General features: G+C 41.4%; 1 protein-coding gene across 1 annotated transcript; it reads right to left on the reverse strand.

Annotated features, from left to right (window-relative positions):
- Nucleotides 1-938: 938 nt before the first annotated feature.
- LOC104530286 (lysosomal acid lipase/cholesteryl ester hydrolase-like) lies at nucleotides 939-5,994 on the reverse strand (the record flags this gene model as incomplete). The annotated part of the gene is given in 7 exon segments (XM_010174828.1): nucleotides 939-1,079; nucleotides 2,031-2,167; nucleotides 3,096-3,205; nucleotides 3,952-4,150; nucleotides 4,398-4,421; nucleotides 4,424-4,502; nucleotides 5,885-5,994. Coding segments are annotated over 7 exon segments (699 nt in total), but the record flags the coding sequence as incomplete, so codon positions are not given.
- Nucleotides 5,995-13,280: the final 7,286 nt, after the last annotated feature.

Genomic DNA, 13,280 nt, shown 5'->3' on the forward strand with positions numbered 1-13,280 from the left:
GATCCAGTGCTGTGACAGAATAAAACTGTGAAGGAGCTAAGCAACGTATTGCTGCTGTGTTGAAACCACATTTTGATAGGATATTCTTCAAATATCAAACAGAAAATTGAGGAGAGACTCACAAATGTGATTTTACAGTAGGAATTAGTATGTAGAATTTTACCCCTTTGTGAGGTTCTTTCCCACACTACTGCTTATCCTATCATTTGGTGAGTGTGTATCGTCTTTGTTTTTCCCAGTTCCTACAGGTTGTGTGATGCTTTTAAGTAGTGCTCTTCTTAATAAGTAGAGGAGGATTGTTAATAGACTGTCTTATTGAGCATAATGAGGCTACATGTGTGGGAGCTTTTTATAGAAACATTTGTTAAATAGTCTGAATATGAGAGATAAAAGGCCACTGGAGAACAGACACATGGAAAGTCTGCAAGAAAAAAATGTAGCAGCCAGAGTAAAAGAATGAGATATTGCTGTTGAGAGAAGTGTGAAGATCAGCTTTGAGTTTTGGCTAGAAATGTTTTGATTTGTAGCGACCAAAAAACACCCCAACTGTTATGTTCTGATGATCTGTATGTCTTCCTATTTAGTAAGAAAAATATGAGTTATGCAAAAGTTAAAAAATCTTTCTCCATCCATTTGTCCATTTTAAAAAGTTTTGGTATCTGTCCAACTTTTCTTTGGCTTAGTCCCGGAAGAGAGGACATTGAGGGACATCATCACAAAATGTGACCATTCTGCATTCAGCCTTTCTTCCTTGTGTAATTTGAATGTGTCAGGTGGCACATCTCATCATTAGCTGAGGTCCTAGTAGGCATTACTTGAAAACTTCAACATATTTCTCCATGTCCCTGCAGCCATATGTAGACATAAGGCAGAAAAATTGTTTTCCTTCAAAATTACTTTAGCTTTACTTGTATTAATGTGTTCTTGGACATGCTTACCGTGTTCAGATTCTGTATTCTGTTCCCAGCTATGTAGCAGAAGAAACCGCCACAAACTTTTCCCAGAGATCTGCACATCTGTGTTATAGGCCCTTTCAGCAGTTCATTCTGTTGAAGAACTCCTTTGCAGCCAAGTAGTAACTGAGAAGAGGAAAAGTGCAAACCTTTTTTTTTTCCCTTGTTGTAGGAATATTTCATGCAGAAAACTGTCACTCCCTCTTCTCTAATAGCCTTGCCTCTTAACTAAGATTGCTGAAACTGCTGGCCATCCCAGTATACTTTAAAGTTTATTCTTCCCAAGAGCATACCACATGTTCTTCCTGCTTCTTATTATTGAGTGTGAGTCCTGGAAGTCACTGTCCATCTGGATTTTGTGCACTGACCTCAGCAAGAAAGGAAAGTTGGCTGCACTCATGACTGCAGAGTATAGGAAGTTCCTTTTTGCCCTGATATTTCTTCAAGACAGGTGCACAAGCTGTATTGTGAGTATTGCTACTAAGTAAGGAGGGAGCAGACAAATGAGAAGGGTACAGAGCTGGATGCTCTATAGTCACATAATGGATACAGCTTGGACAGAAAAAACATGTGCTCCTGCAGTTTGACATAATGTATAGCATGCAGGATTCCTGCCATTCCCAGCAAATTCTAATAAATTGGCAAATTCTAGTCTGAAATAGGTATTTCCCTTTAAGTTTCCTTTATCATTTTACAAGTGAATATTTCACAAGCATAAATGAACTACATGCCTAATAAAATTACAATGTGAAATATCTTATATGTGGTTTCCTACTAAGGCTTAAGGCTAGATTTAGTAGACTGTGTTAGACTCCTTTTATTGTGGTATTTGTGAGGTTCCTTCAAAAATATTTAATTTAAACAAATAATGGTGAAAATATACTTGTTATGTTAAATATGTTCCAAAAGAGATACCACGTCAAGCCTTGCAGCTTAACTCTGTGACAAGTCTGGTCACTGTCAGCAGCTGATACACTGAATTCTTAATTCATCACCTGCTTAAAATCAGTTCAGGTTGAGGGAATCCAATAGAGACAAAGCAGACAGTTATGTGTTTTAGAAAGTGGAATGACATACCCTGATCAGTGGTTGAGGAAGACGTGTAAATTTTACCAGAGGACTTGTAGCATATGTGATTGTGGCTACTGGTCCCAAAGCAAAGAACACTTTAACCCTTTGAGCCAACTCAGGATAAGTAGAAAATGCCACGAAGCCTGCAAACACAGAAGACACAAGTCTAATTAGTGAAGAGATCTCTGCGGACCAAATAAATAAAAAAGCCATAGGCAGCAAAGAAGTGAGACTAGATTAGCAGACCATTGTTTGTTGTCCCTTTCTGTGCTGCAGACCTAAGGAAAATGTATTTTCTTGTAATGTTTATTTGAGAGACAGAGTTCATTCTAAATATACATGTTAATTAAAGCATGTCCGGATATTGATTTTCTAAGAACTGATGATTTTGCATTAAGGGCATTTTTACAGGAGAAGAGGCATTAATCCCATAAAGAAAGCATATGAGGAAGGAAGGGAGGGAGGAAAGGAGGAAAACCAAAAAGGGTGCATCTGATCCTGTTTTCTGAACACATCCAAATTTCTCCACTGATGGATTTGATGAGATCTTTACCTGGTTATCTAAAACGTAGGTATCTAAAAACAAACAAGGTGATGTCTTGACGTGTTCTGCCAAAAGACCCTTAGAATGCATTTATAAGAAGACAGGAAAATGACTAAGAACGTGGCCACATGCCACTTCCACCCATTTTCTGCTCTGTTTCCCAGTTTACTTTTGTAAATCAAATTGCTGTAAGACTGTAGAAAAAACAACAATTAAGTGCTTAGAGTATAATAAGAAAGGATGCTTAGGAAACTATAGTACAGGGTAACTGTTAAATAATATTTTTTATGTATCAGTAATCCTTACAGAAGTTAAAAGTCATTTTGGATTATGTATTATTTGCTTGTTTCAGATAGAACAGTTCTTAGGAAGCATTTCCCATATTTTGCAAGTGTCAGTTTAGAAAGTACTCCTTTCTTTAATAACTTACTATGATAAAGGAAGACAGAGAGAGAGAGAGAGAAAGAGGCATACTCCAGTCAGGTAGTCACATTAACTGTTTTGTACCCAGGCAGTTCTAACATTACCTGTTGTTGAGCCTTCAGAGTGACCAACATAATACACATCCTTCTGACCAGTTTTATTCATGATGAAGTACAGCTCTGCTGGAATATCATATTTACCTATCTCATCAAAGCTACAGGGGAGAAAAACAAAAAGCTCTCAGACCATTGGGCTACCACAGCACGAATTACTGAATGTCAGTTTTGTTCATTGCACCAAGCAGGACCCATTGAAAGGCGAGGTTGTACGGTTTGTCTGTGTTCTTGCTTGAGCTGGAGAAAGAGGTAGAGGGACACAACTTTACTGCCAGGCTGCCTGATGTTGTGGGCTCTCTGTGGAGGAGGTGCCCGTTTTTCCTGTCAGCTGCAGCCCTTGGGGAACGGAATTTAATCAGTGGTCTCACCAGCAGGGGTTACCAAAAGTATTTCTCTCAGCATCATTTGTGATAGATCAGATTTCTGGACTAAGCTGAGCAGTCTCCTCTCTCTATTTGGGACATGGTATCTGGTGGGAAACTTCAAAGTTACAGCTGCCTCCCAGTTTTGGAAGTCTTTTTCCCAAAGAAACCTGTCCTGTGTATGGACAAAAGTGACCTGTGTCATTCCAGCTTCTCTTCTGTATGTGCTGATTCCAGAAGGGCCTGTCTAGATCACGTAGCAAATCTATTTTATGACCCCCTGTGACATGCTCAGAAGTGGCTGCATCTGGGGAAAAGAGTTGGTCTAATCTCCTTAGATGTTGTATGTCCCACTTGAAGTCTAGAAGGGGATTATTTCATGTAACTAGAAAGAGAAAGGTTCTGCATCCCAGTATTAACTAAACAAGCTTGCCAGTCCCCTGAAAGTTGCTCTCTTCAGCAATTTTTTCTCCATGGAGTACCTGAATTGCCAGAACTCTTTCTGGCAGGACTTAAGGGTCTTGTGTTTTAAAGACCAGGTGTTTCCTCGGCTGTTTCCCAACCAGACATCGTAGCCGGCATCTGCGAGGATGAAGCCTAGGCTATTGTTGGGCAGGTTAGAAATCCAGTGGATAGAATCTCCTAAAGTGCCATGGTGTAGCAAGACTGCAGGCTTTTTCCCTGTAAAAGAAGAGGAGTTTCTTATGCTGTAGTAATAAGTAATGTGTAGTTAAAACTGGGGTGCAGAGCCTGGTTTTACAGGAGTTTTGTAACCTATATACAGAATTCAGATTGCATTCCTGACTAGGTGCTCTTGCTGAGATGGAAAGATGTGGAACACACCATTGCATGTGCAAATGGGAGAGATGGGGGAGCCATGTAAGAGTTGGCTCTCAGACCTTCCTTATGTCTTAAAACTGTGTCACACCTGTGTTTTGGCTCTTCCTCCCAAAAAAACACCAAGAATGTATCCATCCTCTGTGGTAACTTGGTATTCCTCACTGGGGTATCCATGATATCTGATAATTTCACTCTGTGGGAAACCAAAGGAGAGTTTGTTAACATGCATTTACAGCATAGAGATGGGTGGAGAAGGTCTAGGGACTGCTTCTGTCCAGGAATGTGAAGCTAGCCAAGAACATGCCAGGAAGATAAATATAACAGCACAACCCATGTCTCTTTCTTTCAGGAATGATCAGTTGTATGCTATAACTGGAGGATGCAAACGGCAGTGAGAGCAATTGAGCTATGTTTGTTTGCTGTGGTTTGTGCATGCTCTTCGAGGTGGTTTCAAATACCTAAAGCTGTGTTTGCTCAGGTAGAAGCACCTAGTTATACTTGGAGCTTTCCTGACATACCCCTTATTGCTTAGGCTTTGGCTATGTAGTATTTGGTGTAGCAGTGGTACCCAAGCACTACACAGGCTTGTAAGAGTGGCAGGGTGACAGAGTTCACCTGTGCAGCAAAGGAGGCTCTTCGTGGGCTTTGCAGCTTAGTTGTATGTGCTGTCATGTGTTAGGTCTGTCCTGGTAGTAGCTTTTCCTTGAGCATCCCACTGCTCTCCACCACTTTTCCTGGATACATATTTTTTCTTTCAGACTTCAGAGATGATTCTATTAAACAGCTCAGATAAAGCCATCCCACTGTGGAGGGTAACAAAGCCGAGTAATGTGGATGTGAGCTGTTCTGTGATGGTAGTGCAAGGCCCCTGGCCACAGGGACCATGGCTGAGAATAAATATTACAGGTCCTGTAAAAAGGTGCATCAAGTCTTTAGACCTGCTTACGTGGTAGTTGTCTGGTATTTGACCCCATATTATGGGACAAAGCAGAACTGTACTGAGTGACTAACCTTTTGGGAGGTAGTTTGTCATGCTGTGCAAGGCTGATGCAGATCATACATTTCTAGAGAGTAAACATGCAGCAGTATCTGTATAAGAAAGTGCTAGAAGCTGGGGTTTGGTCCATAATGAATCCTTACTTGCCAAAGCATGGTTAGACAATACAGGGTGGATCTCCTGTTACAGACTCACTCACAGCACCACGTGTTACACTCTTGCCGCTATTGTGAGGAAATCTTTGGTGTTTCAGAGCAAGGGGTCTTGGATTACTTTGTATTGGGAGAATCTGCAGTTTGAAGGAGGGATTCATCCTCCCTTGACACTGTACTGAGAAAACAGGATGTTACATGGGAGGACTTTGCTTCCTTTGAGACTAGAAACCAGCCTTTGCCTCCACTGCAAAGGAATTCTCTCTCTGGAAGCTGAAACTTTTTGGATAGGAGCATCTTTGTGCTCTTTGAAGGAGTCCTCCTGTCAGGAGAGGCTCCTGACGGGGACCATTAGTGATGGGGCAGTGGTGGTGGTACTTAGAGAGACACTTTAGAAAGAAAAGGAGAGAAGGTGACCCAACTTACAACATTCATAAAGCATTCAGGGTTGCGGGTCTTCCTGTACTGGCTTTTGTCTGAATTCAGAGTGGGGAGACAATTCCTTGGGAGCAGAGCAGCATGAGGAGGCACCACATCTTGGAGCTGTGTGAAAGAGCACATGTAGGTATTTGCATTAGGAAGAGAGTGGTGTGGAATTGAGTCTTCTGAAGGTTGCCCAAAGTCTGTTCCCCAAGGGGCTGCCAGAATAAGTACTTGTGTGAGGAGGGGCTGTGCATAGCTCACGCCATGTAGCAGGGGTCAGGAGTGAGTCAAGGGCTCCAGAAAGCTGTGGAACAGATCTGGGAGAATATAGTTGTATGATACTGGTGCTAGTTTGTGCCATGAGTTCTTTCCTTTCTCATGTATGGTTCTCCCTATTGTAAATCTGTGTCTTGGCTACCTGGAAGAAAGACTGCAATTTCATGGCGTTTTGAGGTTGACTGATGGTCCCAGGGAAGCTTTTCTGAATAGAAGTTGTAGGGTGCATTCTATCTAGTTAGTACCCTGCTTTTTGGCTATGGCCACCTTTGTTATCAGCATAAAGGAAATGAGTCATAAAACAGAGTATATTTTCTGATGTATCAGGGGGAAGATTTTTAAGATGTGGAGATCCTGGAAGGGGTAGCCAAGAGATTTGTTCTGTCTGAACTACTTCATGAGGGAGAGAATTCTCAATTATTTTCATATTTTTATTAAAGCTATCATACCCTTTGAGTCACTAGAACATTTGAATTAAATCAAAACTGGCTTATATTCTTGATTTTAATACTGGCATCCAAACTCACTCCAGTCCCTCCACTTCGTAGGAGAATACTTCCATTTTTCTGTTAATAGAACAGAAATCCTCACACCTGTGTGCTCTGGAAGCACAGTTTTATAGTAGATACTCCACTGCTTTCTGATGTTTTATTCAGTTCAAACAGAAGGAAAACATGTTCCTCTATTTCTGCATGTGTAATGTAGTTTGGGAGTGAAACTAAAAAGTTCAGTTTAAGTCCAGTTTGTTTTTGCACTAATAGATGAGGCAATGGGGTAGCTAAATTGTTGTCTTTTTTAGGGTATATTTTTTTCTATGTTTCTATTGTCACTGGGCTTAGCTGGCTTGTTTTAAGGTTCTACCAGATGAATGCTTTGTAAATCAGAGAGTGAATGGTAATTAACTCCAAGGCTTGGCACAGGCTGTCTCAAGAATTTCGGTGGCAAATTATTGACTGTGGGAACCTTGAACAGCCATCTACTCTTTTTATCTAATTGTCCTGGTTTTGCTAGGATAGAGTTAACTTTCTTTTTAGTAGTTAGAAGAGCTGTGTTTTTGTTTCAGCAGAACTTGTTATGAGAGGAATGTTGATAAAAGTACTAATGTTATTAGTTGCTGCTGGAGCTCAAGGCCATCGTGTTTGGCTGGTTCACAGCTGCATTAGGACTGGGAGGGAGAAGCGCAGTGAATAGCAAAACCCAGAACTGTCATCTGGTTGTGCCAATGAAATATTCCATATCATATCCTGTCATGTCAGTATATTAACCAGGGTTGACCAGAAGACAGGGGTATTCTCTCAGGGATCACTCAGGCTTGCTCTTCCGGGGTTTTGGTTTTGGGACTGTACCTGCTCCGGGATCACTGGCTGGTGCAGGCTGGACATTGGTCAGTGGGTGGTGAGCAATTGCACTGTGTATAACTCATTTGTACAGTCTGTTATCACTGTTTTTATCATTATCATTTTATTTTAATTAGTAAATACTTTTTATCTCAATCCATGAGTCCCCTTGCCCTTTTCTTTCCAATTCTCTACACTACTCCCTGGGCGAGGGGGTGGAGGGTGATAGAGCAGGCTGTGTTTGGCTGCAAGCTGCAAGCAAAAAGGGGGAATCCACCCAAACCACCACACTAATGAAGAAACACAAAGAGCAGCATTTCCCATGGCAAACTGGAGTTAACAGAAATGTTTAATTAAAAAAAAAAAAAAAAAAGAAATGTTTAATTAAAAAAAAAAAAAAAAGGCAGAGGAAGAAACCACTTGACAGATTCACTCAAAAGGCCATTTCTGGAGACTTCTTATATTTAATGAAAGTAAAAGTGTCTAAAAATTCATCAATGTACTCTTGAGAGAGTCATAATATTTTTTTTCGTATACACTGTAAAGGGGACAGAAAGGCACCAGGGCAGTTAATGTGGCCAGCAGGTACCAGAATCTCCTGGTTAACTTACAAGAAAAGCTTAAGTGCCTTTGAAACTGTGGAAGCAAAATGTCCAATATAAGCACATGCCTTCAGTTCAGAGATTTTAATGTATCCACAGTGACGTCCTTAGGAAACAAAACAATACGAGTAGTACAGAATGAAACCATTAGTTACTTCTTTTACCCATTTGTACTGGTCAAAGACCTCTTCCTCTCCTCAGCTTTAGCAAACATGCACTTTGATCCGTAGCAACAACCTTGCAGATCAGAAAGGATGCAGGCTGTCTAGTCTGACAAGCAACTGTACAAAAGCAAGACTGCACATCTTTATGGAGACAGGCAAAAGAGAAAGACCATGAACACATGTGCAAGCAACTTACCTCTGCTTTGACTGCCTTGCCTGTGTCTTCTGCCACGGTTCCTGATCTGTCTCACTAGCAGACTGATTCACTGTCAGAAACCCGCACCAATAAAAGGAAATCAAAATTCACTTACAAGCAGCATTAGAGTGCTGTGTGATGTCTGCCCATGTAGGAGAGCATGTTTAAGTGCTGATTTGGAAGTATTTAAGGAGTGGAGTTATTTATGATAAACAACACCGTTGCATGACATTTTGAAAGACCAAATTGCACCATGGAGCGGGAGAGGTAAAGAGGTGTCTAACCTGTTGTCATGGTTAGGATATTTAGCAGGGAGTTAGGGGATTCTTGTCCCCTGAGGCTGTGATAGAACTTGATGTGTACTGCTGCCTGTCTGGGGAAGTGCTGTGACCACATCATTTTGGGATGAAGAGGAGGAAGACTCCAGCTTTTCTCAACAATTTCTACCTAAGAACGTGGTCTCTGCTGCTGTGGTTTGTACAGAAGCTGGCGTGATCACCACTTCCACACCCATCACTTGTTTTCTGAACTGCTGTATACAAGTTGCTTGGGGACAATTCTTCTTTGTTAGGTAATCCTAGAATAAAAATACAAGTGACTTGAAAGGTCTGTATTTAGCATCACACACACGTTCCTAAATCTGTTGTTCAGTGAACACCACAACATGCAATGGCCAGTTTGCTCTGAATTAGCCTGCTCCTACAGGGCTTCTCAAGTATTGAATTAAGTTTGAAAACATCATATAAACTTTGTGTCCTAGAGGACGCTAACAAAATTTCTTGCTTCTTCCAAGTGATTTCCATTAACTCTATGAAAACATAGTATCTATGGAGACCTGCCTAACCACTGAAATACAGTAAGTATTCTGTTTTGAAAATCCTGGAGCAAGATTTTGATGCCTGGGTGGTCTGGCCTACATCTGGACATAGCATGAGATACCTAAGTGTGTCTTAACCCCCAGCATCAGCCAACTCTCTCTCAAGTACCCTCTGGTTATCCTGTGCCTCTAAACATCCCTGATGATCCACAGGCTTAGAGGGAGAGGACAAAGCGGAATACGTGTGTTCCTTTCTGCTTTGCAAACTCTGTAAAATACAAAAGTAGTGTTCATTTAAGGAAATGATCTGTATATGCTCTTCTTTTTATCTTTGAACCCTGTTCCTCTTCCCAAGTACTTTCATGGTTCTCATACATTTTCTCCCTGCTTTGCTCATTGATTAATTGCTAAGGAGGCATGTATAGGAATGGAGCTAGCTGTTTATCAAATGTTTCAGGGTGCTGATTCATCACCCAGTCACTGTGCTACTTGGCCAATTTAAAATTAAGAGTTATGATATACGATAACACTGATTGTGAAAATACACATGTCAGTAGGTTTGTGCAGATGTACAGCCCCACTCACCTTTACAGGACTGTAGTGTTCCACATTGTACGGTATTACCTGTGAACTCTTTATTGGGAATGGGCTCTTGGGAAGGCCAGGACCAGCCTGTATGAATCCAAAAAGTGATGCAAAAGGAAAAGATAGAAATTCATTAGCCCTGCCTCCTGTATTCTCTTCTTAGGGTACATTGTAAAGTGGGAACATGTCTGTGTCCTTTTTCTGGTAGTTGCTAGTGTTGTGAGGATTGTCGAATGCACTGTACCCTGCAGATATAGTCAATCAACAGCTTCAGCCCAGGGACAGAACTTTCTCAAAACTAGCCTGAGCGTGAAGAAATGGATTTCCTGAAACCAGCCTCCCAGCTTCACAACTTTTAGTTCTCAGCACAAAGTATATTCTTCTGCCCTTGATGTCTACAGCACATGTTTAGAATCATGTGTAGAAGTGTGTAGTAAGTATATTCCAAAACTCATCCTTTTCCTCAAGAAGGAGAGTGTGCAAACCATGTTGCTCTAATGCGGCCAAAGGACATCCCTGGAGATTTTTAAAAGATGTGTAGATGTGGCGCTTAGCAACATGGATTAGTGGTGGACTTGGTAGTGTTAGGTTTATGGTTGGACTCGACGATCTTAAAGATCTTTTCATAGAATCATAGAATGGTTAGGATTGGAAGGCACCTTAAAGATCATGCAGTTCCAACCCCCCTGCCATCAGCAGGGACACCTTCCACTAGACCAGGTTACTCAAAGCCTCATCCAGCCTGGCCTTAAACACCTCCAGGGAGGGGGCAGCCACAGCTTCTCTGGGCAACCTGGGCCAGTGTCTGACCACCCTCACAGTGAAGAACTTCTTCCTAATATCTAATCTAAATCTCCCCTCTTTCAGCTTAAAGCCATTTCCCCTTGTTCTGTCATTAACTGCCCTTATGAAAAGTCCTTCCCCAGCTTTCTTGTAGGCCCTCTTCAGGTATTGGAAGGCTGCTATAAGATCTTATAGGATCTTTCCATCCTAAACCCTTCTATGATTCTATGTTGTGCTTAATCAGAAAGCTTATGATGGAGCCTGAGGCTCTTTGGTTACTGTATGTCCAGGTAACACAATTTCCTTTTCACCTTCTCTGTTTGCTTTCTGCCTTTTTGCTTTTGATAATTTCTGACAGTCCTTTTGAGTTCAAGGCATGGCACTTGACTACTGGGATGGAGGTGGAACACATCAATAGTGCACTGGGTTTGTTAAGGAGGGCAACTGAGCTGCTGGAGCTTACCCACAGAATAGGCTGTAACAGAAGTCACCCAGGAGTGACCATATGAACATCAGGAGGCAAGGGGTGGGCTAGGAAGCCCTGCATTTTCCATGTGACAGCAGTGGTTCACAGAGTTCAGCCTAAAGTGTTATAAAATGCAAGCTCAGGTCGGTGCCCTGGAAGGGTTTCTCTGAGCTCAGTGGGGCTGCTGAGTTAATCCCATCCTGATGCAGAGGTGCAAGGGACCCTTACAGTGCTGCAAGAATGTTGTCCAGGCAGCTAACAGTATTTGAGGGGAAGTGTAAGGGATGGGTATTTCTCTTGTCCAGACACTGGCCATTCGAGGATGGCATTTCTTGGGAATACATGTTTCTGAGGACTGTCCTGCACACACAACTCCAGCAGGCCAAAGATTTATTTCCTGAGAGTAGTGTAACTCATACCATTCGGAGCAATATCATCCATAGTGCTTGGAAATTAAAAAGATAAATGATCTTCCACACCTTTGTTCTTGAAGGTACTGTTCTGAAATATGATTGATACTTAGTTTAAAAAATGATTTGCTGTTATTCTTTCTCAGGTGAAGACCTTTCTGATAAACTCTTGGTTCACTTCTGTCTCACAAGAAGCTTTTAAAGTGTTCTTAAATTCTTTCAGGAAGTAAGGAACACATTTCCTACATAGACTGAGTAGATGATAGTTTGACCATGCACTGAGACCTGTCACCTCTTGGAGAAAAAAAGACTTATTCAACAAACAAAGATCAAACTTTCTGGAAGGGGCAATGGGCACAAGCTGGAACACAGGAGGTTCCACTTAAACATGAGGAAAAACTTGTTTACTGTGAGGGTGACGGGGCACTGGAACAGGCTGCCCAGGGAGGTTGTGGAGTCTCCTTCTCTGGAGATGTTCAAAACCCACCTGGATGCAGTTCTGTGCAACTTGCTTCAGATGAACCTGCTTTGTCAGGGGGGTTGGACTAGATGATCTCCAGAGGTCCCTTTCAACCCCTGCCATTCTGTGATTCTGTGATTCACATCCTCACTTACGTGCATGGTAAAGAACACTAAAGCAATATGTGAAACAGAAGTGAACCTGTGACTGCATAAATTTACATAAGTCTCATAACTCATCAGGGTTGGGTTGCTTATCTGTTTTCCAGCTAAACTCTGACTGCATTAGTCAAGTGATGATTTCAAGAGAGCCAGAGATGTGATGTTGCATTAAGTAGTAATTTACACTGTCTTGGGAAAAGTGATACCTGAAGCTATCACTGTGCTTTATGGAAGAGATTAGGGGTTTTTGTTTTGGAATTTTTTAAAATACTTTTCCTGGTTACCATGCATTTATACATTGGTGTTAGGAGAGGATTATGTAAACTACTAAGTTGTTATATGGAACAGCTGAGTGATTTGAGGTTTCTTTCAGCTAGTGTATAAATTCTAACAACCTAGACAGCTGATGTGTGAGGACGTCTATTCCTTAGACTCTGGATGTGAAGAAACACTGGCCAGGAATACCTTTTTACCTTTGAGGTGTTACTCACTTCTCCGCGTCTTTAGGCAAACAGAATATTCACTGCATGCTGAAAGATCAATCTATTGGGAGGATCCAAGTGAGGTTTGTCACAGGTAGGTGTAGTGTACGTTTCTGTTACAAGCCAACCTAATTTTCTTCTGGTAAACAACCATTGAAAGGTTTAGAACTGGTGCCAGCAAACTAATACTAGAGTCAATAAAAGTTCTCAAACATAAGGTAGAGAGCTTGGACTCAAGATGGATGGTTAGATTAACATCTTTTAAAACTTGTTTACAAATATGCTTGAAATACAGGAAATGTGGATTTAAACTATAAAGGCAAAAGATATTTCAAGGTGTCTGCAAACATTTGAAATATACGTGCCTTAGTCAAAAAGACTGAGTGTAGTATAGAAATACTATTAGCATTTTATCTTTAGAGCCATGAATACTCAAAAGGGATAGTGACATCAACAATAATTCTCTTTCTAAGGAAGCTCTACTGCAATTAATGTATAAAATTAGCAGGTTAAACATAGAATCATAGAATGGTTTGGGTTGGAAGGGACCTTAAAGATCATGCAGTTCCAACCCCCCTGCCGTCAGCAGGGACACCTTCCACTAGACCAGGTTGCTCAAAGCCTCATCCAGCCTGGCCTTAAACACTTCCGGGGGGGGCA

The sequence above is a fragment of the Antrostomus carolinensis genome, unplaced genomic scaffold (genome assembly GCF_000700745.2).
Source record: "Antrostomus carolinensis isolate BGI_N321 unplaced genomic scaffold, ASM70074v2 scaffold7459, whole genome shotgun sequence".
NCBI lineage: Eukaryota > Metazoa > Chordata > Aves > Caprimulgiformes > Caprimulgidae > Antrostomus > Antrostomus carolinensis.